General features: G+C 51.3%; 1 protein-coding gene across 4 annotated transcripts in view; it reads left to right on the top strand.

Annotated features, from left to right (window-relative positions):
• Window positions 1–26,364, top strand: part of PAX5 (paired box 5) — a 135,091-nt gene that overhangs the window by 6,471 nt on the left and 102,256 nt on the right. For 2 of the 4 annotated variants that reach the window (XM_010566428.1, XM_010566429.1), the window contains exons 2-5: window positions 1,588–1,753; window positions 6,280–6,477; window positions 10,510–10,574; window positions 13,760–13,888. In XM_010566428.1, the coding sequence (XP_010564730.1) occupies window positions 1,588–1,753; window positions 6,280–6,477; window positions 10,510–10,574; window positions 13,760–13,888 (558 nt within the window). The remainder of the gene's footprint in view (window positions 1–1,587; window positions 1,754–6,279; window positions 6,478–10,509; window positions 10,575–13,759; window positions 13,889–26,364) is intronic. The other 2 variants (XM_010566430.1, XM_010566431.1) reach the window with 2 other exon arrangements.

Genomic DNA, 26,364 nt, shown 5'->3' on the forward strand with positions numbered 1-26,364 from the left:
TTCCTTTTGCTCCTTCCCCCCCTCCCTCCCCCCCCCTTCCCTCTCCCCTTCTGCACCTTGCTGGTCATATTAAATGCACTGTGCGTGATTTTGTACAACGACAGCCGCTGGCAGGTGAGAAGCCCGAGGTCTCGCTCGCTGCAGCGATGCGGGGTTGCTCCCGTACACTCCGGCTATCGGGTCATCCCTGCTCCGGCCGCAGCATCATCCCAGCCCCAGCACGTCCCTGGTGCTGCCAGCAGCTCCCCGGGCAGGGGCGGCTGAAGGCAGCCCCCGACGCCCGGGGGTCTGCTCCCCGCACCGCCGGGCTGCGGGAGGGACGCACCAGCCTGAGGCCAGCTCGGCCGCTGGCAGAGGTCTGCCTCTTGCACCGGTGAAGGCAGAGCAGACACTTGTCTGCTTGCCACAGGCTTATTTAGCTGGCTTTAGCAATCACCTATTTCATGTGGATTCATTATGTGCCCTGACAGTTTTAGAAGGTGTTTGCAAAGTTTGACAGCAGTTTATCAATGGTGAAATGACTGGATTTAAATAAAAGTAGCTCTATATAATCTTTTTTTTTTTTTTAAAAAAAAACCAAAACACTGAGGTACTTGGCTTGTCAGCTTATTCAGTACTGTTCAAGCCCTGTGCAAATAGAGTGATTTTCTGTATTATTTTTGTTCCAGAATTGGCATCTGTACTGCCCCTATTGCTTGTTTTCAGCTTCTCTGCTCCTCTGTAATCCAAGTAGTTTGGATGATTAACAACACGAGGGTTAATTATATTTCCTCACTTGCTACGTGGCATTATTACATGTTCATGTTTTTTACACAGTTTCACTACTGTTCATCCAAGTGAGTCCCGTTTCCCACCAGATATATGATTCACCTTGCTAAAGGTGAACAGTGCAAATCTGCTCGAAAAGGAATAATATACTGGGCTTGCCTGAGTGTTCATGTTTCATTTGTGGGCTCATAATATCTGCCAAGACTGCTGTAAATTGCAAGAGCAGAAATCGGGCTTTTTTTTTTTTTTTTTTTTTTTTTTTTCCCCCTCTTGATTAAGTCAAGGCATCTGGAAAAAAAAACAACCCACGTATTTCATTTCGGGCATCTCGTTCTGTGCTTAGACACAAACAGCATGTAGGCTGAGCGATCTCCCAGCCTCCTTTCCAGCTGCTTTCCCAGCCAGAGGCTCAGGAGCATCCTCTTCTCCACGGGCCAGCACCAGGCCTGTTCCCGGAGTTTGCAGTCGGGCAAACGCGGCCGCTGGCTTCGGGAGGAAGGTGGCCCGAGTCCGGGGAGCTGGACGCATCGCTGCGTGGTTTCCCGTGGCCATTTTCCCACACGGGGCCTGATCTGCCTTCAGGCAGGAGGGTCCTCCCCTCCGGCGAGTGGCATTGCGGCAGCGCGGCCGTGGCCGCCTCCGTGCTTTGGGTCCGGCAGCGCTCGGGGAAAAGCAGCCAGAGGCTGGACCGAGGCTGGGGAGACGATGCCCGGAGCCGGGGAATGCTGGGGATGGGGGGGGTCTGCCCCGCAGAAACGTCCGAAACTCTCACACAGCTCTTCTCCTCCTGCCCTTCTCCCCCTCCCCTGTGTGTTTCAGGACATGGAGGCGTGAATCAGCTGGGGGGTGTTTTTGTGAACGGCCGCCCCCTCCCAGATGTCGTTCGCCAAAGGATCGTGGAGCTCGCCCACCAAGGGGTCCGGCCGTGTGACATCTCCCGGCAGCTCCGCGTCAGCCATGGCTGCGTCAGCAAAATACTTGGCAGGTAAAGGGGGGACGACGAATCCTTCTGTGTCCGTCGAGAGAAAAGTGTCAGTGCTGGTCCCTGAATCGAAGGTTGCAAACAAATGGAGAATAGTAGAAACCGCAGGAAATCAGCCCAGTGAGGACAGGGGCTTCCTGACCGCTTGGGGTTTTATATGCCTGATGTGGGAAAAAAGTGTGCCACTATTCGTATGTCTGGTTTGCCCTTTCACAGTTTCTTATAGGTAATTGTCACGCAAAGCGCAAAATGCCATGTGGGGTGTATTTGCTGTATATACGGCATATATCCTGCACCTGTCTGTTCTGAACAAGTGGAGAAATCCGGAGTCATCTTCAGTAAAATGCCAAAAAAATTAGAAGTTTTGGAAGTTACTTGTTTTGCTTTCTGAAGATGACTCTCTTTTAGCAATAATATAATTACATATTGCATGAACGTTGCCGTGTGTTCATTCACACAGGCTATACTGCAATCTGTCCCACTGTTTCATTGGACGCCTTTTTCTGCTCTTGTGCAGGAATACGTTCTTAAATTAGAGCACAGAATACCATAAGTAACTATTAACCATCTTAATTTTGGCTGTTTTGGGAGTAGCCCTCCGTTCAGTCTGGAGCTGCTCGAACCGCTGTGGCAAGAGGAAATTAAACTTCAAATTCATATCATTTCCTGATTTCATTTTAAAATTTGACATAGGTTCAGGTGAAAAATACCATCCTTGCTTCTTTGTATCTTGTGAACAAATCTGAACATAATTTGTGTCAATTAGAGCCTTAAAATGGTTTTGGACCCCAGGTATTCTGAGGTACTTGAGCAACTTGTGTTAAGGAAAATGTTTTTTTGGTTAGAATGTGTCTTTCTTGATAATCTGGAAAAGTTAATTCCTGAACTATTCACTAAACTTTCACAGTTCACATCACTGCTTAGATTTTTACTTTTTTTATTTTACCATCATCTTCTTTTCCAATTTTTAGCTGATATGCTTTCCTGGACATAGCATAGCTGCAAAGGCTGTTAGGGCAATTTTTTTAATAGTATCACGCAGAGGATCTGCTTGGATTAGCAGCATTTACGATCTCTCAATGGCCGTTTAAGTGTTCAGAATCGGACCGACTTGGCACCGTCACAGGCCCCTGGCTTTGTAGCTCTTGGCACTCTTTTCCCCACAGGCCCCTCTTACCTCTTGCTCGCCTTAACTGGCTGAACAGCATCTCCACGGCCCCGCGCTGCGTGCTTTTAGAGAGCCGCACGAGCCAGCGTGCCAGTTACGCTCAACATCCCTTTTTTTCTCTCATGCCTCCGTTGCAGGGGGATACATTCCCCTGCAAGCTGCATGCGTTCCTCCCAGTGTAGGTCTGGGGGCACCGATGCCTTTACTGTTTTAGAGCGGATAACTTTCCGTGGGCTTTATCCGAGACCTGCCTGCCCATCACGGCCCCGTTTCCCTCTGTTATTGCCTTGCATCTGCTGCCGGCACAGGCTCCTGCTCCCAGCCTGGCTGGCATGGTTCGGCTGGTGATGCTCTCCGCTGCAGCGGAATTGCCACCAATTCCCATCAGGACCAGTGCACAGCTAAGGAACAGGCAATTTATTTACCTACCAGGCGAATGTCCAATGGTTTTACTTTTGATAGTTTGAATAGATTTACCATTAGATATATTTGCACTATAGAGCTAAGAGTGAGGCTCCAGAGCTTTGTCATTAAAGTTGTCAACAATAAATTGGAATTTCATAGCTCATTATTTTCATAACTAGTAATTACAGTGGGTAAAATGTCACTGTAATTGCAGCTCTGTGTGTGTGGGGTTTTTTTCATGTACGTGTGTGTGTGTGAAAAACGGGAGTCCTTATGATAAATCCTTACGTTTGGAATTTTGTGGTCGGAATTTTTCAGTCCTCGATACAGACTTAAAAAACATCCAGAGGCAGGGAACCAGCAGTTGCAGTGCAAGGGAAACTCTCACCCCTTGGAAGGGGGGTACCGCAGGGGTGCCCACTCTTCACCTGCATTGGCAACTTGCTGGGAGCAAAAGGCCCGGACCTGATGTGCATAAAATGAAGCTGAGTGCAGCCGTCCTTGCCATTAAAATGGAGACGGGAGTCAGGGATGCCCGTGCTTTGGCTGCACCCAGGTTCACTGCGAAGGCGAAGAGGAGGGCAGTGTCAGCCGTGTCGCTGGGCGAGAGCCGTTCCCCCGGCGCAGCGAGCTTTCCCGGCTGCCCCGGGGGAGAAGGGTCCGGGCCCAATCCTGCACCCTCCCGCACGAGGCACCTCTCGCCGTTGATGTGTGCGTGCCTTTGCAGACCTCGAGGTGGTGAGGACGGGCGGGTAGGCAGTGGTTAGAAGATTTGGGAGCGGAGGTCTTGCTGTCCAGAGGGTACCAGGGCTTTGTCCCCCGGGTGAGCTCGCCGCGGCGTCATGGCCGCGAGGGCTTTTGCTGTCGTGGCTTACCTACCGTGGTGAGCCAGCCGTGGGAAACGCCGTCTCGTCTGCAGGGCCGTGGCTTTCCCGAGCCTGCTGGCTGATGCTCTGCTCAGCTGGGCTGTCCTGCATCGTGGGGTAGTGACCGCGGGCACCACGCTGCATGGTGCAGCAAGGTGCTGTTCGAGAAAAAAACGTTACGGGACGTTTGTAAAAATCGGTCGTTTTGACTGGAACCAAGGAAATGGAGACTTTGTGTTTGGGAGCATTCTAGGGTATTGTCTGGCTTCCTTCCGCACCCTCCTCACGGGAGAGGTGCCAGCAGCAAAGGTTTTGAGGCCAGGGGTGCAAGGTTTTAGTAGGTTTATGGTCCACGTTTGCCATCGTTTTGTCATGTCCTCAGGAAGGATGGGAGGAGCTGAATTGTACCCCCCTGCCCTAAAGCTCGCTACTAGGCTGTGTGTGGGGACACCGGCAGGGTTAATCCACCTCTGACACTTGACGCTTTCCCTTAACTAGTATTGCTGAAGCGGCTCATGGAGACTGGTAGATCTGTGTCCACCTCTGCATCCAGAATATCTGAAAACGTGTACAAACAACACGGTGTCAGTTTCCTTAAAGGAATTTTAGGCCCTGCACACAGGGCTCTTCCCAGAAAGACTGAAAACCAGTAGCCTGGCAGAAATTTGATGAACATGGTTGCGTGTTACAGTGAGACAGGCTTCGGCTGCGCAGCCTGTTTGTGTTCTGCTCACGCTGGAAAGATTGGGGAATTAATTTTTTTTTTTCATATAATGTGTATGTCAAGGAGCTGCGGAGAAAAGATATTAATAAACAGTCTTACGTTCTTACCTGGGAGTCTTTTCTGAGCTCCTTACTAGAACTACAGGCATGGAGCACTGAGTGGACACGTTTCAGCTGCTGAGAGCGTGCAGCTCGGTGGGTGTCTGCTTGAAAGGCTCACGAAGTCGAGGTCTGCTCTGTACAGAAAGGACGTGCTGGGGCCAGGGCAGTTGGGGCAGTTATTGCAGGTAGGCACGGGGTTTATTTTTCATGGGGTCACGAGAAAATTCACAAGGTACAAAGAAGTGCATGGCCGGGAGAATGCCTCGTGTGTTGTGCTCCCTGACGGCACAGCACAGGGAAGCACGGTCTCATTCTTGGTCTCCGTTCTGGCCCTCGACGGATAAGATATGACTTCTGCTCTTAACAGCATGTTCAAGGCTTCGTTTATTAAAAGGGGAGACTTGTGGGGAATCTCAGCTGCGATGTATTGTTGCAATACTACCAAAAGCAGTTGCTCTTGTGTGATTTACATGTGAGGAAATCTGGCAGCTTTCTGTTGGTTCAGGGATCCAGTCCTTCACCTTTCCTGGCGTGGCATCAGCAGAGCTGCTGGTGTGGGTAAAGATGCTGTACCTGAGGAAGGGCCACAGGACTGGTCCCAGGAACCAAATCCCAGCTCAGCTGGACCCCTCCAGAGTGTGGGCAGCTCCCTTTTCCTTGAAATTCGTGGTTGAAACTACTGAAAACATAATGTTAAAAAGAATACGTTTTGGAATACATTAACTGTTAAAAACCGTAATGTGTGTATTAAAACCATAAAATGGTAAAAAGATATGCCAGCATATTTATTCTGGAGATGCAAATAAAATACAATACCCAGCCTTCATTTCACTATGAAATGATAACAAGCCGTAGATATTAATGACAGAGGATTTCTGTAGAAACAGTAATTTACTACAAAAGAGTCCACTGCAAAAAGTGGTCCTTGGTGTGATTTGTTTCTATTATTGCCAGTACTGCTGATTAATAACACACATTTTCAGTTAATTTTGGATCCCGGCATGCCCTTTAATCTTGCATTGTTTCTTTTGTCTTGCTATTACAGAAAAATATATATTGTATCCCGAGGCCCAATTCCAATTACTATAAGTTAATCTATTAGGTGATAAAGCACTACATAGGCAGAAAATGTGTATGTGAAAGTGAAGATGTATCTCAGGATTTGCTGGGGTTTGGCTACCTTGAAATTATGTTCTCTATAAATCTCAAAGCATGTTCTCTGTCTGTTCGTGATAACTAAAGCTTTGTTTTGGATGTTGTCCCAGGTATTACGAAACTGGGAGTATTAAGCCTGGAGTGATTGGAGGATCAAAACCAAAGGTCGCCACACCCAAAGTCGTTGAAAAAATTGCAGAGTACAAACGCCAAAATCCCACCATGTTTGCCTGGGAGATCAGGGATAGACTCCTTGCTGAGCGAGTGTGTGACAACGACACTGTGCCCAGCGTCAGTTCAATTAACAGGTAAAGATATGTCTGGTCACGGGGAGGGATGCTCCTCAGAAGGACTGGCACTGGGTCCTCATTTCTTAGTAGGACTGGGTGTTTCGGGCTGTTTGCAAGAAATGCAGCTTGTGTGTGTTTCCCTGATGCGTTTGGGGCTGGGGAGCAGCTGTGGGCTCACCTCATCGACTGAAGCATCACAGATGATGAGCATTTTCTAAGAATGGGCAGGTTCTGCTGCTGGCATTCGCTTCTTTCCCATCCTTTCCCCAGTCTGTGAATTGCAGTCCTCGCTGGTAATGCTCCTGCACGTTTGCTTTGAATGAGGCCTCAGTTCTGCTCGACCGGGTGGGGGTTCAGTGGGATGTGCTTCCCTCCGGGATGGGGGGGAAGCTCAGACGGCCGCTAAGTGGGGCGGCAGTCATCTGGGAAAAGGGGGGGCCCAGGTGCCTGGAGGAGGGGACCCAAGGCATGGGTCTAAGGTACCACTTCTGTCCTCCTGACGCCTGCTTGGTCTTGCTGAAGTTGGCCCAGAACCGTGCTGGCCGCTGCCCGCTACTGTCAGTGTCAATATCACCAGGGGAATTTGGTCGGTAGCTTTCGAGTGCCTCAGCCGCCTGCTTGTTACAGGGACACACTTAAGTGGCCTTGAATTGCTTTTGTATAAATGCAGGAGAATCTTATTTGGAGCCTCACTCCTGCATTTGGGAGTTTTGCCATGACCTTGCCAGGCAGGACTGGGTTTGTGGAGGGGTCTGGAGCTAGAATAACCTACCGCTATCTCAGTTACACCTTCTGTACTTGCCCGCTTCCTTCTGAGTCAAAGGATGTTTAAAGCTAGTGTTGAAAACCCCCAGTGAAATAGTCTGTTATGTCTCCAGCCCTGCCAGACTGATAATAAGGGATTAATACTTGGAAGGCAGAGAGCTTGGGCAGCCTCATGCACACCTACACCCCTGGCAAGCAGAGTCCTTTCATTTTTGCTCGGGGGCATGCTCTGTGCCAGGCTTCAGCCTCACCATGCTGGTGAGATGGTTTTCACTTGTGCGATTGCATGCAAATTCTTTGAAGGCAGCTAGCTATAAAGTCCCATCTGTGTCCATGGACGTGAAATAAATTGATGCAATATTCTTTTATTGGCTATCCCAACCTGATTTGCATTCATGGAGTTGCCGCTTGAGTAGCCGGAGTGGCTTCCCCAGCGTTAGCGGAGAGTGGTGTCTCTGTCTTGCCGAACTGAACGTTGAGTCATATGTTCGTGTGTTTAAGAGCAAAAATGGGTCAGTTCATGCGCAGCCTTTGCTGCTCCCTGGGAGCTCCTGACTCGCTGAGCCTCCAGAGCAGTGTTCAGTAACCCTACAGGCATGGCATTTTCAGTTTTAAAAAGGATTTGGGAAATAATACAGACACCAGGAAAACTGAAGGAGGCTATCACTCTGACTGACCTCAAGTTACTAAGGGAAAACTCTGCTTCCATAAAAGTCAGCTCGAGCCCTGCCATGTCAGAAGCATTTGCTGCTGTGAGCAGCCCTGTGTTTGTGTGGTAGGGCTTCCAGCATCCTCCAAAAAACTACCAAAAAGGCAGTCATTGCTCTAGGAAAAAGAGAGCTTAAGTAGCTTCCCATCAAGTTTTGAGCCAGTTTCCATATTCTGCCTCTTGCTGCGTCCTGGTGTGTTTCCACGCTGGCAGTGTCCACACACTCACTGCCTTTGCATCAGAAACCCGTTTCTTGATCTGCCACCAAGTTTTTTGGCCAGAAATCTCATCCTTTCTCATCTGCTTGCGGCTGTGGCCAAGGTCTTTTCCTTCTCTTAAAGTGTGAAATCCCTTTCTAAAAACGCATGCAATCTTTTTGAGTCAGGCTGTTTACCCAGAGAATTGTTTTTGCCAGCCTAGGAGCACATCCTGAAAACCCAAACCAAGCTATCATGACGAGAAACCTGGAATTCACATCAAAACACTTGGCTTTAATGCTAAATCCTCCCAGTTCCACATTGCAGTCTCTGGGTTTTATCCTCATATTTAAAATTAAGCATATACTTCAAGGCTTTGCTGGTGGGGATGTTACACACCAAGGATGCAGACCCCTGCTCACAATGCCCTTATTCACCGCCGAGGTGCAGATCAGGTGTTAACCCCATCACTCCGGGTCCTGAACCCATCCGAAACCGTGCAGTGTGGTTCCCGTCCTGCTGCAGGGAGGGCGAAGCCAAGCAGTTGGCGTTCCTGCGCAGCGGAGGATGGAGCTACCGTGCTGCTCCCCCCCATACCAGCCTCCTCGGTGGAAAGAGGGGATCCCCCCGGGACCCTGCTGTTCCCTTCAGGGGAGCTCTTGCTGGAGAACCTGGGGGGGCCGCTGGGACAGAGTGCGCTCAGCACATCCCTGCTGCTGAGGGTGCCTTTTAGCAGATGAATTTGAGCCGCTGCCCCCGTATATGAGTGAATAATAACTATTATTATTAATTAATAACATTAATTAATATTAATAATAGGCCACTCTTCCGCAGCAGGAGCAACTCTGTGTGATTAAGGCTTAATTAATCATTGCGATTAGTTTTGCTCAAATAAGCCAAGAGCTGCCCAGCTGCTTTGAAGTGCTCCAGTCCTCCATCCCTCCAGAGATGAAGACGTTTAAGTGTCAGAAGGACCCGGACACCCTTCCCTTGCCACAACAGCAAGGATGCCTTGTGCAGAGGGTTGTTTCCACTCTTCCTCACGTAGGGTCCCAGCTTTTCGGCTCTGCTCCCCAAACTGCAGTTGTTTGCAAAGCTCCCCACGCCAGGCTGGCTGCTCCGGCCCTTGGTGGGGGAATTTGCTGCCGGGGACCCAGCCACAGATGTCTAATGCCCAGCAGCTTCGCTGTGGGGCTGGCGGCTGAAAACGGGCTTACTAATGGCCTTAGCCCCTGCCACCTCCATCGGACTCCGCAGAGGGATGGGAGGGGAAGGGGACGGCAGCGTGTCCTCTTTTGGGACGGGGCCAGGCATCACCGGTGGTGGTTCCTGTAGCAGCTCACGGGGTGACTTTCAAGCAACCAACTGCTCTTTGTTCCTGGGAATGCATCCCCACGCCAGCCCCGTCACACGCCTCCCCTCCTCTCCCCTCTTCCAAATTCATGGCAGGCAGAAACGGGAGAAGAGTTTGTTAGGTAAAGAGAGGAGAAACGCTTGCTGCAGCATTCCTGCTGCGTAAGCAGCGCGTCAGGCAGGGAGAGCGAGCTGCGTGCCTCCTTCAAGCCCGGTCTGATTCCACTGCAGTCGGTGGCAGAACTGTGTTATCTCCAGAGACATTTCAGACCCTGTCTTGTCTTTTTTCACACTGCATCGGCAGGTGAGCGCTTGGTAGAGCACCTCCCCTGGCCGCCTTAGCAGCTGCCCTCTGTCCTGCCGCACAACACGTGCCTTCTAGTTTTTCTGCGTCTCTGAATTTTTCCTGATTGACATCATTATAAATCAGAGCAGAGGCCGTCCCCAGTGGTGACAGTGTAGTTATTCAGCTTTTAAGATTAGCATTTAATCTAGCACAGTTTTGTTTTAATATTAATTTGGCTAAGCAGCTCCTTTTCCAAGGTGGTCAAGTTCTTAAGCTGCGTGAGTACTGTACCGAGGGCGGTCTAGAGACAGCCTTGCAAATGTGTCTGAGCGCCCAAGGGTGCAGATCACAGCCTGCTGGGACGTCTGGACTCAGAAGTGTCCAGCTCCCTGAGGATGGAGTGCTGGGCCCAACGGGTGCCCGAATAGCAGTGGATATCTCTTTTCTTGGCGGTGAGGACTATGTCCTCAAAGGCACCAAAGCACCAAACTCTGCAGCGTCCCGAGGAGTGCGCAGGAGTCAGTCACCCAAATGTCCCTAATGGCAGGGGCTGGAGGCAGGAACACGGTCCTGGGTCCACCCGCCAAACTTCAGTCTTTCAGTGGATGACGAGGGGATAATATGCAGAAGGGCATTTTTGTATTGATGTAGGTGTCCTGAACTGAAAAAAATAGTGTCTGATGCCCCCTGCAATTGCATGCTTAATGCTAAGCAGTCATTTTCTTTTCAACTACACACAGGATCATACGGACGAAGGTGCAGCAGCCACCCAATCAGCAGGTCCCAGCCTCCAGTCACAGCATAGGTAAGGAAAACTTTTTTTTTAATAAAAAAAATAGCATAATAGATTACAAATATTCTAAAGAACTTTTAATCATTCTTATGGACAGATAATTCTGCATAAAACACTTCAGCACACGTGCTAATGCGCCTTCTTTGTCATTCTCCAAGGGCTGAACATAGTAAATGAATTTTATAAATACTGCTAAAAGGTTTTGAATTTTACTGATTATTATGATAAATAGCTTTCACCATGAGACAGAAAATTGAAATCTAAACCAAAAAACCCCCACTAATGGGGGTCTATAGAATGTCAGATAATTAAAGTAATAAATCAAGAAAGGGATACTTATTCATAACATTTTCTGCATCATTAGTCAGTAAGTAGTTTTGAATGTGTTTTTTTCATCTATCAACCATCCCTTCCATAATTCTTTGTGCACTTGCAGTCTTGAGTGGAGAGGTAGCAAAACTTTCCAAAACTTTAATTCAGCCACAGATGAGTGACGCTGCATCCCGAGGCAGGCGATGCTGGTGGAAGGGGTCCCTGGGAGGGGTGGCGGAGCTGGTGAGGCATCCTCAGCCCTTCATGAGGCTGATGGTGTCTTTTTTTTGGGGGGGCCAGCCGCTCTGCCATGCTGCGGCAGGGATGGAGGGGCTCAGTCAGGGCTCAGGGCTGCTCTCTTTTTGTCCTTGTTCTTTGAAAGCAGCTGGGGCACAGGTAAGCCCTTGCTCTGTAGGCATGAAGGGAGGTGGGATGGGGGCCCTGGTTCCTCTCTGCCTTTATGCTGTTACCTGTGAAATGGGGAAATTCTAGCTGCCCCCCCCACACCCGGCAAGGGTGGGCTGGTGCCGTGAGACACAGAGCGTGAGCGCAGAGTTGCGTGAACTCTTCTGGCTCGTCAGAGAAATCACGCTGCAGCCCCACGTCCTGAGCCTTCCACTCCGGGAAATGCCAAAACAATCTCAGCGGAGGAGAAGCATCCCTCATTTTGCTTAAGGGGTGTCTCTCCTTGCAGAAAACAAGAGCAGAGAAGAGACGTCTCGTTTCTCAGGGCTTGGGGTTGGTAGAGGCAGCAGGGATTGCCGACACAGGTTTGCTCTGTGTGGGCTGTGGCTGGGGGGGTCTTCAGCGTGGTCCTACAGAGAAGCCCCCTGTGCTCAGAGGGTCTGCACGGTGCTGCCTCTTCTGCCCGCTCGCGTACAGCCTCAGCCTCCCGCAGCATCACGCAGACACAGCATCTGCAGCCCCGGCCGACATCTCCGGGCTTTGTGTTGGCTGTGATGAACGACCCCCCCTTGGCTGGACGCAGCCAGCACCCTTTCTCAGGGCTCTGTTAAAGCAAAAAGCGGATTGAATTCATATTTTGTGGAACCTCAGGGCCTTTCAGCTGTGTGGCCCGCAGGTGGCCGTTCCTGGGTCGCTGGGGAACCCCAGCTGTCTGGGGGTCTTCACTGGCTGGGGGCTGTTGGCTTGGGGCAGCAGGATTGCAGGCAGCAATCCCGGCGCAGCGAGCGCAGGCTGCTCCGCTCCCACGAGGTTCCTGTGCCGGGAGGCTGGCAGCATGTCGCGAGGGGAATGAGAGAGAGAGAGAGAAGAGGGGTTCGGATCACTTAAAGAATCGCCTCTAATTGTGTTAGCAATAGAAAAATGATTTAATAGAAATTCATATAAAAGTGGGACTTCACGGAATTCGATGGCGAGGTTCACTCCATTACTTAGTACATGGATGAAATGCACTCAGGAAAATTAAGTTAGAGTCAGACTGAACTTATGTATATAGAGACCGAAAACATAATGCGTAAAAGGAAATATTACAAAGAAAAATTATTAGAATTAATTTCTTGTGATTTGTGCAAAGATCGGGAATGTAAAAAGGGTAAGGGAGACCCCCCCATTGAGTCACGAGGTTCGGAGAAGACCCCCTTGCTTTCTAAACTCCTGTCGGAGTCTGGGTATGGCTGGATTGACTCCTAGTCCCAGACCTGGGCAATGGTTTATATCTAAAGGGATTATGAGTATAATAGCAGCTTAAAATTCATTCACAGTTGAATAAAATTCATGACAGTAATTTAAGTATAAATTTGGAAGTAATAACTTATAATATACTTGCTATAATGTACTTGTTATAGACTATTCAGGTTAGTACATGCGCATGCATAAAGAGACTAAGTGATATACATATAGGAGGGTAAAAGAGAGTAAAAGAGGTATACCTGTTGAAAATTCCCCTCGAGGTCAGGGAAAAGGTTCACATCAAATGCTTCAGGATCTTTCTCAATGGGCAAAGAGTCGAGCCTCAAGGAGCAGAGAGAATCAGCCCAGGTTACGTTGGCTTTCGGCAACAGACCTCTGATTTTCGCAAACAGGAAAGTTTGCGAGCTCTGAGAGGCATCCCACTCAAAGGGAGATGCTGGTCACAGCCCGCTGCAGTCCCGGAATGCTCAAAGGACCTCAGTATTGCTGTTGACAGGTTTGGGAGGTGATTGACTTTTGTCATCAACAGATTGCGGGAATCCCGGCTGCGCCGGTACCGTTTCACATGCAGATAAGGAAAGCTCTGAGGCTGCCTGAGACTAACTTAAAACACAGATATGAGATGCTCCAAGGCTGTCAGGGGAGGACTGTGGTGTCCCAAGGTTGTTAGGAGAGAAAAATGCCTGCGGGTTGTTATGAGAACTGGCTATCTCTGCTCCCGTCCCTCCGCCTCCGCCGGGCAGCAGGAGTCCTTGAGACGCACAGCCTATCTCCCTGCCTTAGTTGCCTAAGAGTTCCCGGCACAGCCACGGGTCGCTTAACCGCCCGACTCATTACACTAATGGAAAGGGTTACCCAGCCTTCCCAAGTTCCTAAATCAGCCTGGAGAAGGGGAAGGAACGCACGGCCACGCAGCCTGCCCCGGCACCTCGCTGTGGACCCTGTGCGTGGAGGATCTTCTCTCTGCGTGGCTCTGCTCCCCGCCAGCTCCGTCCACCTCGCTGATGGGGACGAGGGGCGACCGCGTCTCCGCTCCCGCATCTGCACGGGGATGCTGTGGCACACCGCCGGGCTGGGCTGGGCTGGGCTGGGGTCCTTCCCGAGCTGGAGGGGCCATGGTGGGCAGCAGAGCCCCCCGGCCACCCTTGGTCATGCTGGGGGGGGACGATGGACGGTGGCTTTTGGGTAGACTGGTGCTTGTGTTGTGTTGACTGCTTGGCCTTGCCTTCCAGCCTCCACGGGGTCTGTGACCCAGGTGTCCTCCGTCAGCACCGACTCCGCCGGTTCGTCCTACTCCATCAGCGGAATCCTGGGAATCGCCTCCCCCGGCACCGAGAACAACAAGCGCAAGCGGGATGAAGGTAGTGGGAGCTGTTTTCTGGTGTGGGGGGGTGCGTGCAGTGATGCAGGGCGGGATGCGGCTGAGGCCGATGCTGTGTGCTTGTGATGTGATGGAGCTGCGGACGTCCCCCATCACCATCTGCTGTGGTGGGGTTTGGTCCCGTTTCGGCAGGTGGGACCTTCGGCGTGACCTGGTGGCCAGAGGCAGGACCTCTTTGAGGAACGGGGGCTCGTCTGGGTGTTTCAGAAAGCACGGGGGGGGTATGTCACAGTTTTTAAGCAGACCTTCCTCCCCACCAGGGAACATTGCCCTCCCACCAGTGGAAAGGGGAAGAGTCACCATTGTGTTGTTGACTCTGTGGCCACATGAAATATAAAATGTCAGAGAGGTGTCCCCAACCACAGAGACAAAATTAACAGCAGAGCTGTCTGCCGTGCTGCGTCTCTGCAGGTCCCCCCGGCACTGGGGGTCTTTGCTGGTCTCGGGGTGGAAACGAGCACAGTCTGGTTGGGGTTGGGTGTTGCTGGTGCTCCTCTGCAGGGTTTATGGTCCTGTTTTGTTCTGTGTCCTTGGCATTTTCCTAATGAAAACGCTGCTTTGGAGAAGAGAAGGATGCCAGGGATAGAGCAGAAGGGAAAAGAGGAGAAATTCCGCGTTGGTGTCTTATAAAAGTGCCTTTAATCTAGAGCATCACTTTCATTTAGCAAGAGCTTACAGAGAGGAGTTGAGGCCAAGACTGCGGCCGCATTTGCGGTAGTGGAGGGGACACCAGAGCCTTAGCAAGGATGCTGTGGTTGAGGCTGTGGAGGGCACCTGGAGGAGGGGTGACTGCCCTCCCTGCGGCAGCACCGGTGGGCTGGGGGGTCTCGTTTACTCTTGGCGGGCTTGATGCCATCCTCCCTTGCTGTGGAGCACCCGTTGTCCCCAGCTCCTGCGCTGCAGGTGCGGGTCCAGCACCATCCTGCAGCCAGTGCGGGTCCGCATCCCTGTTCCTCCGGCTGCTCCCTCCACTGTCTCCCCACTGCCTGGCCCCACAGGGATGGAGAGGGGGGGTGTCGGTGGGTAGAAGCTGTAGTGGCATTAACTGAACCCCTGGGGAAACCTGGCTAAAATTGGGTGAGCAGCCTGGTGCCTGAGCTGTGCAAACAGGGTCGTGTGTCTGCAGGTGCACTGATGGAAATGCCTGGTCGGGTCGTGGGGTAGTGCTTGGTTTACTGAAACTGGGGGGGAAAACTGCAAGAGGTTTGTGGGGCAAATTTCAGCCACTTGGGGACTGGTCTGATGGTGGGAGTGTAAAACTCCCTGTGCTCAGGTACTTGCTGAACATGCCGTTGTTAGTTAACTGCGCGATTGTACATCTGACATTTTTTTCCAAATCAAGGCCACAAGTGCATAGAAAAATACATGCTTTAAAGCAGGTAGAGAAGAAATTTTGTATTTTATCAGCCAGGCAGGAGAGAAGCCGTTTGTGTTGAAACCACACGTCTGTGTCACAGCCCTGTCCCGAAGCACCAGTTCTCGGGTGCCTGTGATTACAGAACACTCTGGTTTAAATGTAGATAAAAGAATTAAATGTTGCCTTGGAAGGATCAGAAGCAGAGCTGAGAAACTCCCCAGCTTTTGCCAGTTCACATTTAGAAGAGAGCACGTGATTTCTAAAACAACCCCCATCATTTTGTCAGGATGAGTCATGATTTTCGAGCTCGTAAGCTGGACAGTAATGCTGTCCTCAGCAGACCATTTAAACTGCTTTTATAATAGGCTCAGGGCTGCAGATTTGGAGAGGCATAAACAGATCCTTCAATGTCTTTGTTTGAGGGGATCCCTGGGAACGTCCACAACCCCTCCCCATCCTGCTCAGCGCAAGGTCCTTCTGCTCCAGTGGGCGCGAGGTGCCCGCAGAGGCATGCCAAGGCTCCACGCTGCAGGTGATGGGGAGGTGGGTCGTATATGCTAGCCTCTAACGTGAAGAAGAGAAGCATGTCATCTAATTATGGCCTGTATCATGATGCAGATGCACAAGGGGGCAGAGTTAACTTTACCATTTCACGACTTCGGAGAGCTGGAGAGGCACTACCTCCATAGCGAGCCCCTCGCATCGTGTCTTCTGCTGTGTTGCGCTGCTTCTCCCTAGGAAGGTTTCCTATCGGAAGGTGCGTGCCTGCTGCTGTAGATCCCTGCGTACGTCTCCTGGAGCCACAGGCTGTGCAGTGCTCGTGCGGTGGTCCCGGCTCCCCTCGTCCGGGGAGTGAAGTGGGGTGGACTCGACCCTCCAGCTTCCAGCTGCATCGAGCGCTCGGTGTGATTCGTTACCCGGTTTTGTTCTCCTCACTCTTGACATTTTTTTAGCAGATGTCACCAGTCTTTAACCCAGTGGGGAGCTTGCTGGGTAGCAACAGGGGCAAACCAAATCAGACAGTCTTTATTGGTTTATATAGCTGAAGGTGTCATTTTTTTTCCCCTGTTGTAATATGGACTTGGAGCAGATGTGCCTTCGTGGGGGATCGGTTGCTTTCACTTGTGGTTAAAGGACATGCTACTGGAGACTGACACAAGAAGCAGGCTGTTCCGTAACAAGGCAGAGAGATACAGTCAGCTGCCGCAGCCTTGAGCAGCGGAGGCTGCTCCACAGCAGTCTCGCTGTTTTGCTTGCAGATTGCCTCCTTTGAGTTCCGTGGCTGCACATTCGCCTGGCCCCTCAGCTCGGGAAAAAGCTGTAGAGGCGCAGGCGGGTGGCAGGGATGTGCAGAATGATCTTGCTGAGCCGCCTGCTAGCGAACGGGGTGTGTTTTAGGGAAGCCAAGGGTGGGCAGCAAGACCCCGAGACAGAGCGGGCTGAATGGTCTGTCCAGTGCAGGGACTGGTTTCGCTGCACTGCTTGCAGCTGGTCGTGTGGCTGGTGACGGTCCTGTAATGGACACGTGACAGGGTCTGCATTTTGGGAAGTGCTGAGCATCCCCTGACTGGAAGTCCAAGCTTTCTGGAGAGGGCTTAAATAACCCTTGGCGAGCAGTGAGAGGAGAGCGAAAGGGAGCTGCATCCCCAGGCAGACGCACAGGAGCCTGGGCCAGAGATGGTGTGCAGGGCACGTTTTGGGGATGAGGAAGGTTGCTGGGCTGGGAGAGCTCTGGAGGAGGATCTGAGGATGGGGTGGGGAAAGGCCAAAGCATTGCAAGGCAGAGCCCACCCCTCCTTCTCCCTTCCCTCCTCTCTCCCCTAGCCCTGGTTTCTGTCCTGCGCGCTGCAGAGCTCTGCAGCTACGGGAGAGCCGGCAGAAGAGCTTAAGCCCAACAGAGCGATGCTCTGGCATGTTGGTGCCGTCCCAGCTGAGAGAGATCCCAAAGCAGGCCCATGTGCTGGAGGCAGGGAACGTGGCTCTCGCCTGGGATCTCCTCCTGAGCTGGTGCTGTCCCTGCAGGAGAGCAGCATCTTTCCCTCAAAGCAAGGCAAAGCCCAGCGCTCCTGCTTCCACAAGAGCCCTGTGCTCTGTAGGAGGCACGCTGTGTCTGCTGCTCCTTTCTAAGCGTGCTTACGTCCCCAGAGCGAGGGGATCGCATCGGGGGGGCGATGCCAGCTGCCGTAGGGACAAGCTTAGTGGAGAAGTACTGTTGCACCTTGCGCAGAGCCCTCAGCTTGCCAGTCCACAGGCCAGGGGAAGAGGCTTGGTTCCCATACCCTCGCAGAGAGATGTGACCAGCTCCCAGTGGATTTATGAACAGGGGTTGGAAGAATGATGTGAATCTCCGTTCTCGTGGCTCTTCCTTGCTTTACGCAAAATGCAGACCGTTTCCCTACATGGAGCAAATGCTGCATATTTTGGTGGGGAACTGCATGCCTAGTTGTGAGTCTTTGGCCAGCCACCTGATTCTGCACCCCTAGACATTTATGTGCTTTTAGCATCTTAGCTCAGTCCAAGACCCACGGACTGAATGACGCAGAAGTATGCTTGTGCCCTCACTGCTGACGCAGAAAATTGCAGAAATCTCTGATACTGGCAGGTAATAGGTGCAGTGTGTGAACACGAGCAGCAGTCAAGCCAGGCTGAAATCTGTTTGCATATGGTTGTTGCTCCGTAAGTCCCAGGCGCGTGTTGTGTCACTGACACTACATCTATGCTGCTAAGCTGGAGACCGTTGGTGCACAGGCACAAACTTTGGCTGGCCCATCCTGCTATGGTTAGCACCGCCCTGGCATGATTTTGGTGTGTGCAAGCTGGCATCTTCTCAGCCAGTGTCTGCGAACGCAGGGGTTGGCACAGGGGCGTATCACTCTGCTGCTCAGCTCAGGTGCAGCTGTGATGGCACAGAGGATAAGAGCATTTATTTCCTTGCAGGGACCCGGGCTGTGCTAGACCAGTCGGCCTGTTTTCTTCCCTTGGGTAGATGCAGCTGGTTAGAGGGCAAGGCTACATGCAGCAATGAGTGCCTTGCTGCAAACTGTCAGCCCAGCCCTGGCCCCCGCCAGGAAATGCTGTCGGAAGCAAATTGAGGAGGACACCCTCAACAAAGCACCGTGCAGGATGCGAGTATGTGCTATCCACCCACCCACCCCTTCTTGCTGCAGAAGAGGTTTGGCAGATCTAAGTACCTGCACTGAACAGCTGCACAGACCATATTTCAAATTCACTGGTATAGAGTCTTCTCAGCAGTGGAGACATTTGGGGAATTGAAACCAGCATAGCAGGAGACCTTCACTCATATGAGTTGTTTTGTTCCCATTCTCACCAACCATAACCCTACACTGCTGTCAGCATCTGGTGTGATGATGTAGGTGCTTGTGCTTTGTTTTCTCAACCGAACTCTTTGAAAAATGCCTTGCCTCTAAACATAGACTTGGTATATTTAAAGGTGCTTGGGTCACAGCCTTCTGTCTGGGAAGATAAGCCTCCAAGACGGGCAGGGGCACTGATGGGAGTGAGAAGAAACTGGGGGTGGGTGCAATCCGACGCTTTATAAAACCATCCGATGTTGCGATCACTGCATTTTCGTGCAGGGATGACCCAGGTTAGGCATGTCTGGGCACCCAAGCAGCACCGACCTGCGCAGCCAGCTGAAGCTGCTGGACACATTTCTGGCGATGCCAGCACTGCAGTGGCTGCAGGAGACGCCTGCCTTTGAGAACGGCCGATGAAATGCTTTGCACTGACAAATGCGGACACGAGCTCGCTGTGTCAGTGACACATCTTGGGGGAGAGAGACCAGGAAAAGCAAAGCAAGCATGACTAAACATGAGCGAGGACTAATAATACAGACAGTATTTCTGCATTTTGTGTCTTTCCTCCGTACCAGGCCCATGAACTCTTTTCCCAGCGGGACAGAAACAAGAAGCTACGCTCACAGCTAGGCAGAGACTTGCAGGGCTGTGGGCATAAGTGCCTTGGAAGCTGCATGGCAGATGGTCAGCAGCCTCAAAAGGGAGCCCAACACTGCACGGGTGCTGCCATAGTCTTCTGTCATCTCCTCTTGTGGCTGAGGGAGAAGGCGGCTTCCATGGCACCTACTCTAGGAGATTGCTGGGAAGGCTTGTAAAGTATTTCTCCCCTTTGGTTTAGCTCCATTTCTTTAGGTGTTGAACACCAGAACCCCAGCTGGTACCCAGCTCTGCTGAGTGTGGTCGGGTGCAACGTCCACAGCTCTGTCCCCATCGGAGTTTTGCCCCGTGACCTGCAGTGTATTTCTGTGGCCCACGAATTGTGTCCAGGGGCATGCTGCTGCTCTGTCTTTTTGCAATGGAGACAAGCATCTGCCCGTTCTGCCCTCTTGGTCCCACTGTCCTGCCTGTGCCCTCCATCCATCCTGCCAGCAGAGAGCTCCCACCTTATCACAGAGCACCGTGCCGCAGGGATGTCCTGGCTGGGCTGAAGCCCTGGATGGTAAAAGCTGTTGCATCAGGCTGCAGCTGACCCAGAGGGGTTATAAGGAGACCCCTGCCAGCCATGGGGTTAGTCGTGAGCCTGTAAACCCCCCTTTCCAGCCACGGCTTTCCAAGTCTTCATAAACAAAAAGTAGATCTCATTGTAGCTTCCCTGGCAATGGAGGATCTTTATTTTTCTGTCTTTGAGGGCTGGAATGTGGGACTCCTCTGCCTCTCTTCCCAGCAGCCAGTGCTGGTGGAGGACCTGGGTCCTGGCTTTGCGGGTGCTCTTGGGGTATTGCTCGTCCTGGGACACCCCTGGTGAGATACTGCTCTGGTGTAAAAGCCGTCCCCTCTCCTGAGTAGGGGTTGGGATCTCCTCCCACTCCAGACTTACTCCTTGGAGCTACCTGAATGCATTTAGGCACTTTTGGCCTGGCGGGGTTTGAGCATCCCCATGGGGGAAGACTTGCTGAATGAGGGGTCACAGCACTGATGGGGACCACAGGGCTTTGGATGGTCACTGGTGTGGGAGTGTGGGATGTGAAGGAGTCCACAGACATGTTTGTACTGCCTGTCCATGCTCCGGGGCACAGCAGGAGGAAAGTATGTGTTGCAGCTACCAGGTGATGGAGTTCAGTGCAGAAGTAAACCACTGGCGAGGTCTCATGTTGACAGAAATCCCCATAACTCCTCTCACCCCAGATAAGGACCTGAGCCTGACAGTATGTGGTGGGGATCAGTATTGTCCTCTCCAGCTCTTCCATGGGGTCTTCTGCACCGTGCAAGTGATGTGCAAAGGACTGAAGCCTTTGGGGATCTGAACTGCAAGGGAAGCAGTCAAAACCAGAAAGACTGAGAGGGGAAAAAAGCAGGATGTTATGGAGAGAAAAAAAGTCACCTGCCGGTAGAAACTTGAATGTTATGATGCCAAAATGCTGAACGGTGAGTTCAGGTGGTGACAAGTGGGGAAGGGGTACCCAGCAGGACTGGCCGTACCTCCTAGCTGTACCGCACTGTAGGGGCGATGCCTGCCTGGAGCATGGGGGGAATCGGGCACAGACCCCGCTGCCAAGTGAGCGATGGCCAGAAAGAGGTGGTGGAAAAGTGCATAAAAAAAATCAGAAACCAAACTCTGTGTAGTGCAGGCTGTCAGGTGAAACAGGTGGGGTCACCCAAGTCCATGCGGAGGTTAAAGAGAAGGAACCCCCCTCCAGAATCCCAGGGAAGTGCTGGAGTTTCCTTTAATAATTTCTAGGTCGACTTCAGCGGTGCTTAGTCACTGGAGTTGTCTTTACTCCTGGGGATAACTCCAGTGACTATAATGAGATGAAGCCTTTGAAGGGAATGAGGTTTCGCAGGGTCAGCAAGTACTGATTTGAATTTCTCCTGCTGATGCAGGTTGTCCTTTGCGTTCAGGAATCCTTTCCCAGTGTTGCAGAGTGGGGTGAGCTGTTTGTCCCGTTGGTTCACTAGCTCCTCGAAAGAGACGGTTTTCCCTCACCACACGGACACTGAAATCATCCTTTTAGGGTTTGATCTGGACTTTCCTAGTTACATTGCAGTGATGGCCTCATCTGTGCTATATCCAGTGCAATCTATGGCTTGGTGGAGGTTTTAATTTTTTTTTTTAATTTCATTGAAAGCTTTTTTCCCGAGTCCTTGGATATAATTTCCTGCAAGACTGGGGCTTTTGTTTGTTTCGCTCTTTGCATTTACCTCTTGTGCACCTTACACAAGGCATTCTGAATGCACTGAAGTGGCAGCAGCCACCGGCCACGCTGGCAGTTTGACGCCGGCACTGATGGTGTCACCAGTGGATGGTGGTGAGTGTCTGAGGGAGGAGTTTGACTCCCCCAAGGCATGAGACTAAAACCCTTGGGTGTTCCCAAGAGCCACCCTCCATCTGTGGGATTTTTGGTGCTGAGCCGGTCATCTTGGCCATTAACAAGTGGAGCTCAGCTGGCACAGGATTTCTCTTTGGGAGAAAAAGAGAGTATTTTGACCTTCCTCATGAAATTCTAGGGAAAAAAAGAATAAATGCGGGTCGGTTCAGATCTCAGCTACGGCAGCGTTAAAACGGTGTAGTCTGGGCTTCTGAGAAAGTTCTGCACATCTAAATTAATGAAACAAAAGCCATTTCAGCACCCAGACCGGGCTGTTCTGGCACTTGAGGGCGATGCGTTCCCATGAGTGCTGCTGAGGCAGGATGGTGTTTTCTGGGGAGGGAAGGACCAACCTCTGCGCCGCTGGGTGATGGAGCCTGCAGGCTGAGGTCCTGCTGGGACAAATCCCTTCAGCTCTGTAGGACAGTGGAACATCCCGTGCTCTTAGCCATCTGCACGCTTCCCGGCTTCCCCGTGACGCCCTGAGCCGCGAGCGTGCTGAACGCCTGGGGCTGCCTGCATCCCTATACTCTGGGGTACCAGTGCCGGCAGGGGACTTCTTTGGGGTCCCGGTGGACATGGGGCACGGCCGGGCGGACGGCAGTGGCTGGTGGGCAGCCGTCCCCAGGGACGGACATCGCCGTGCCTTCGTGCCCGAGGGGTTCGGAGGGATGGGCTGGTTCTGCCCTGGCCGTCGGTGATGCTGGTCCGTGGGTGGTTTTACGTGTGCACAGCTCGAGGCAGGAAAACTCCCCGCCAGCGCAGCTGCCCTTTCCGAGTGAGCGGGTTACCGGCTGTCTTGTGTGCACGTCAAGCATGTTTGTCACTTTTCTCCTAATGCAGTCCCCGGGGCTCCTATTTTCTAGAGAGCTCTCCTCCAGCTCTGGGGTGAAGCCCTGCCGGTTTGCCACTGGCTTCGTCGGAGCGAGGATTTTCCCGGAGCTATGTTAATGAAAAGCCCAGACTTCCACTACTCCTTACAGCCCTGCTGTAGCTCCAGCTGTTCTCATCAGGAGCTGTCGAGTGCTAGATGCTTTTCAAGGAATAACCTCTTCATATAGGTTTAGCTAAAATCCAGTTTAGGGGTAGATGTCTTGTCAGATTGTCCTGATGGTGCCAGAAAGGAGCTGGCCAGGATTCTTTTGTGGGAATGCATTTTCCAAAGAAAAAGCAGTTTTGTGGAAAAGGAGGACTTGTCAATTTTGATGGATGTTTGTCATAAATGATAATATAAAATAAAATAGAATGGTCACGAGCAAGATGAATCATTCTGATTTTATTGAGAAATTGGTAGAATCCAGAGAGGAGGAAATACTGAGGTGCAGTTACAGTGCATGTATGTACCTATGTGTCTACACAGAGCAAGTATGTACATACCTCTAATGTATCTATCACCTACATATATGTACAGAGCGAGGTGATAAAAGTTTTGCCTTAGAATGGATAAATTATATTACTCACAGACATTCACAATTAGCTTTCCATGTCGTAAATGATGGTAGTGATCTTTGAGAGGACTGAAGAACAAAACCGAGAAGAGAACAGGTTGTCGTTTGGGTGTTTGTTGGTGTACCTGGTTATTTTTGTGGCTTTCTTTCAACCGACACGCTCGAGCGAGGTGTTTCTGTGAGAGGAGGGTCACACGCTTTGTATCCCCTTTTTACCCTGCGTGTAGATCCGTGTCGCTTGGGTCTGTCAGAATACATCCGCGCTGTTAAAATAAATGCTTCATTTCAGGCATGTAAGGGGAGCTCTGGGGAGCTGCGGCTGGCTCAGCCTGTGTTTACTCTGGGAAGAGAGAGATTTGGCCAGTTGCAGACGGTGCTTGGAGAGGCACAGGGGCTATTCCCACATGACGGATCCAATGCCAAAGCATTAAGTAAATGATTTGGCACCTCTGTGGTAGCAGGAACTCTCCAAGTATCACGTATTTCTGTGTCAGGCTTTCTCTGTGCCCCCTGGAAAAGGTAACGGCTTTCCCACTGCCTCGTCCCGTGGTCACTCTGCACGCTGGGGTGACCGCCCGTGGGGGGGCACGGGTTGGCTAGGGTCTCCATCCCACCTCCCGAGTCTGCTCTTCTTCCCGGGTGAACAGTAAACCGGATTTTCCTGCGGGTAACGGCAGGTTAGCTGCCTTCTCCATGGCTGCACACAATCCAGTGGTAGCACCAGGATTATCGTGTAGGACTGAAGTCTGCTGCTGTCGCAGCTGGTGCAAGATTTGATTCGCGCTTGCTGGGATTTTAAGGTCAAAATTCTTTTCTTGGCTGAAATGACCTGACTCCTGGAATCCTGAGTGGTAGTGGAAAACCATTTTTTCTGTTGGTGCTTTGGGAAGAGCCGGAGTTAATATTTTAAGCTGTAATTGCTGTTGTTTCCAATTGGGAAGTTCCTGGTAAGCAGACAGCGCAAAATCAGTGAGACACAGAAAATGGAGGTGTCCTAAGACTGGAGGTTTTCTCCAGTTCAGTTTTTGTCTGCTGTGGCCTTTGTGTGTACTCTTTGCACCGAGGGTTATTTATTGCTAGAGGTAGTTGTGCGGTATTGACTGAATCCTGCCAATTTTGTCCTCTCCTAGCATTTGCAGAATAGTCCCATTATTTGCAAATCTATCCAGTTACGAAACAAACATTGGAAGGAAACGCAAGACAGGCTGGGCTTATTTGCAGCAGACTTGGTGACGGCATTTTGCACTTTGTGCGGGTTTTAGCTAATTGCATGAATGGCTGGTCCTACTGAGTTTGCAGAAGTACTGGACTCATAGCTGCAGGCTGTCCAAATTGTCTGGATGTGCCTAAGTCAAGAAGAGCACCTTTACAGATTTGTCATGGTGCAGTGACCAGGGTACAGCAGAGCCTGGAGCGAGCTGTAGCACTTAAAAAGGACAGCGGTTTACTCACTGTGTGCCGTGCAGGAGCACAAAACCCTGGGGCAGGGCTTGTTCTGCTGTGGAAATGCAGGTGGAAATAGGGGAAGATATATTTTGCAGCACGCATGCAGTGGCTCCAGTGCAGCCGGCATGCGCAGGGCACGTGCTCATGCCCTCAGCCTCCAGTGCTCAGGCTTTGTGCATGCCCTGCGTCTCCCGAGACACGGGCAGCCCGTGCGTGCCCAGCAGCTGTCTGGGGTCCCAGACATCCAGCAGCCCCGGCAGAGCAGCAGCAGCCATCATCAGCAACCAGCAGGAGCTTTGAGCAGACGGCAGGACATCCAGATGTGCTGCACAGATAGCCAAATCCCTCTTTTTTTTTTTCTTTTTTTTTTTCGCTTGAGCAGGCTTTACAGATGGAAAATGAAGATGTAGTTGGGAAAATCCAGAGATACAGTGTCCCTACTAGCCCCAATAACATGTATATGCCTGATAGATGAAATCTTCCACTGGTGTTTTGCTGAACTTCCACAAGAAGATGAATTTCAACTTGTTCCCCCACTTCCTATTCAGCTAGGCTTTTTTTTTTTTTCTGTCTGTACCCCTGGGCAGCTGTCCCGGGTGGTCTGAGGTTTGTTTCCCTGCACTCCAGCTCTCCTGTCATGACAGGAGTGAGCACAGCGCTGGCGCTGGCGCACCCCAGTGATAACTCTGGAGCAACTTTGCAGAAGCTTCTGCTTGGAGTCAGTTTAAGAGCCACAGCCTTTGCTTTCTCTGTTTTCTTCACGAACCTCAGCTGTGGAGGCTGGCGTGTACATGGAGATGCCTGCACAGCTGCTTCCTCCTTTTTGTGTGTTCTCGCTTCTGGGGCAGCAGCCATCCACGTAATGATGCCCATGACTTCAGAGATGGGAAGAGCAGTGGAAGTGCTTGGACTTCTGAAAGCAAACGTCTTTTCTTCTGGAAGATGCCTAGAAAACTTGAGTGTGGAGTTTCCCCATGTTTTACCTTCTTTGAGAATCTGCTGAGAGATATTTGTGGTCAAAGTATACTTACGGCAATTACTTTAAGGTTATGGCTCTAGCAGGAGACTGATTTTCCTTTGCTGCTGCAGTTCCACATTACAGGTGGAGGTTAGAAACTAAGGATCTTTAGCTGAGGTGCCTTGTGTTGAAAGGAAATCCAGTTAAAATCTCCTATCACCTGGGCACTGATCTGGCTGATTTGTAGCGTGGCAAAAGAGATGTCTACAGCGGAGGTCAGGGTATTGGAAATCTGTCAGGGACTAACATCAGTGAAACGCGACGGCTTTCTGGTCACATGGACGCTCCATCTTCATAAAAGAGCTTCCCTGTAGCCATGTACTGGGGTGCTGAAGCAGTGAAAAATCTGAAGGCTGCGTCTGCTGCTCTCTGAATTTCTTTGGTCACAGGCTGGGTAAGGATGTGTAGCTGTTGCCAGCACTTTGTTCAGAAACTGTCTGCAGCCCTGTCATTGTGATACTCCCAACACCTTGCAAACAGGCTCAGGGCCAGAGAAAAGATGTCCCTTGTAGGACCTCAGAGGTGCTGACGAGCAGAGCAAGCCAAGTGGTGTAGGGATGCTGTTTTTGTGGGAGCAATGGCATCACGGAGGGAAGGTGCTTCTTTCAGATGCTTTACATGAGTCACGTCAACTTGTAGTCAAAAAAGTGAAGAAAGCAAACTTGCAGCGAGGAGACATCTGGAAAAACAACTTTGATTGAGTGATGGCCATCTCACATGGCAGAGCTTAGTTTTGCCTCATTGCAGCAGTAACTGGTGGGGCGATGGGTTTTGCCTGGTGGGCTGTCACGCCCTGCGGGACTGTGAGCTGGTTTCACCTCCACACCACCACTTCTAATGGCTG

This window comes from Haliaeetus leucocephalus, unplaced genomic scaffold, assembly GCF_000737465.1.
Source record: "Haliaeetus leucocephalus isolate CR32 unplaced genomic scaffold, Haliaeetus_leucocephalus-4.0 Scaffold210, whole genome shotgun sequence".
Lineage (NCBI taxonomy): Eukaryota > Metazoa > Chordata > Aves > Accipitriformes > Accipitridae > Haliaeetus > Haliaeetus leucocephalus.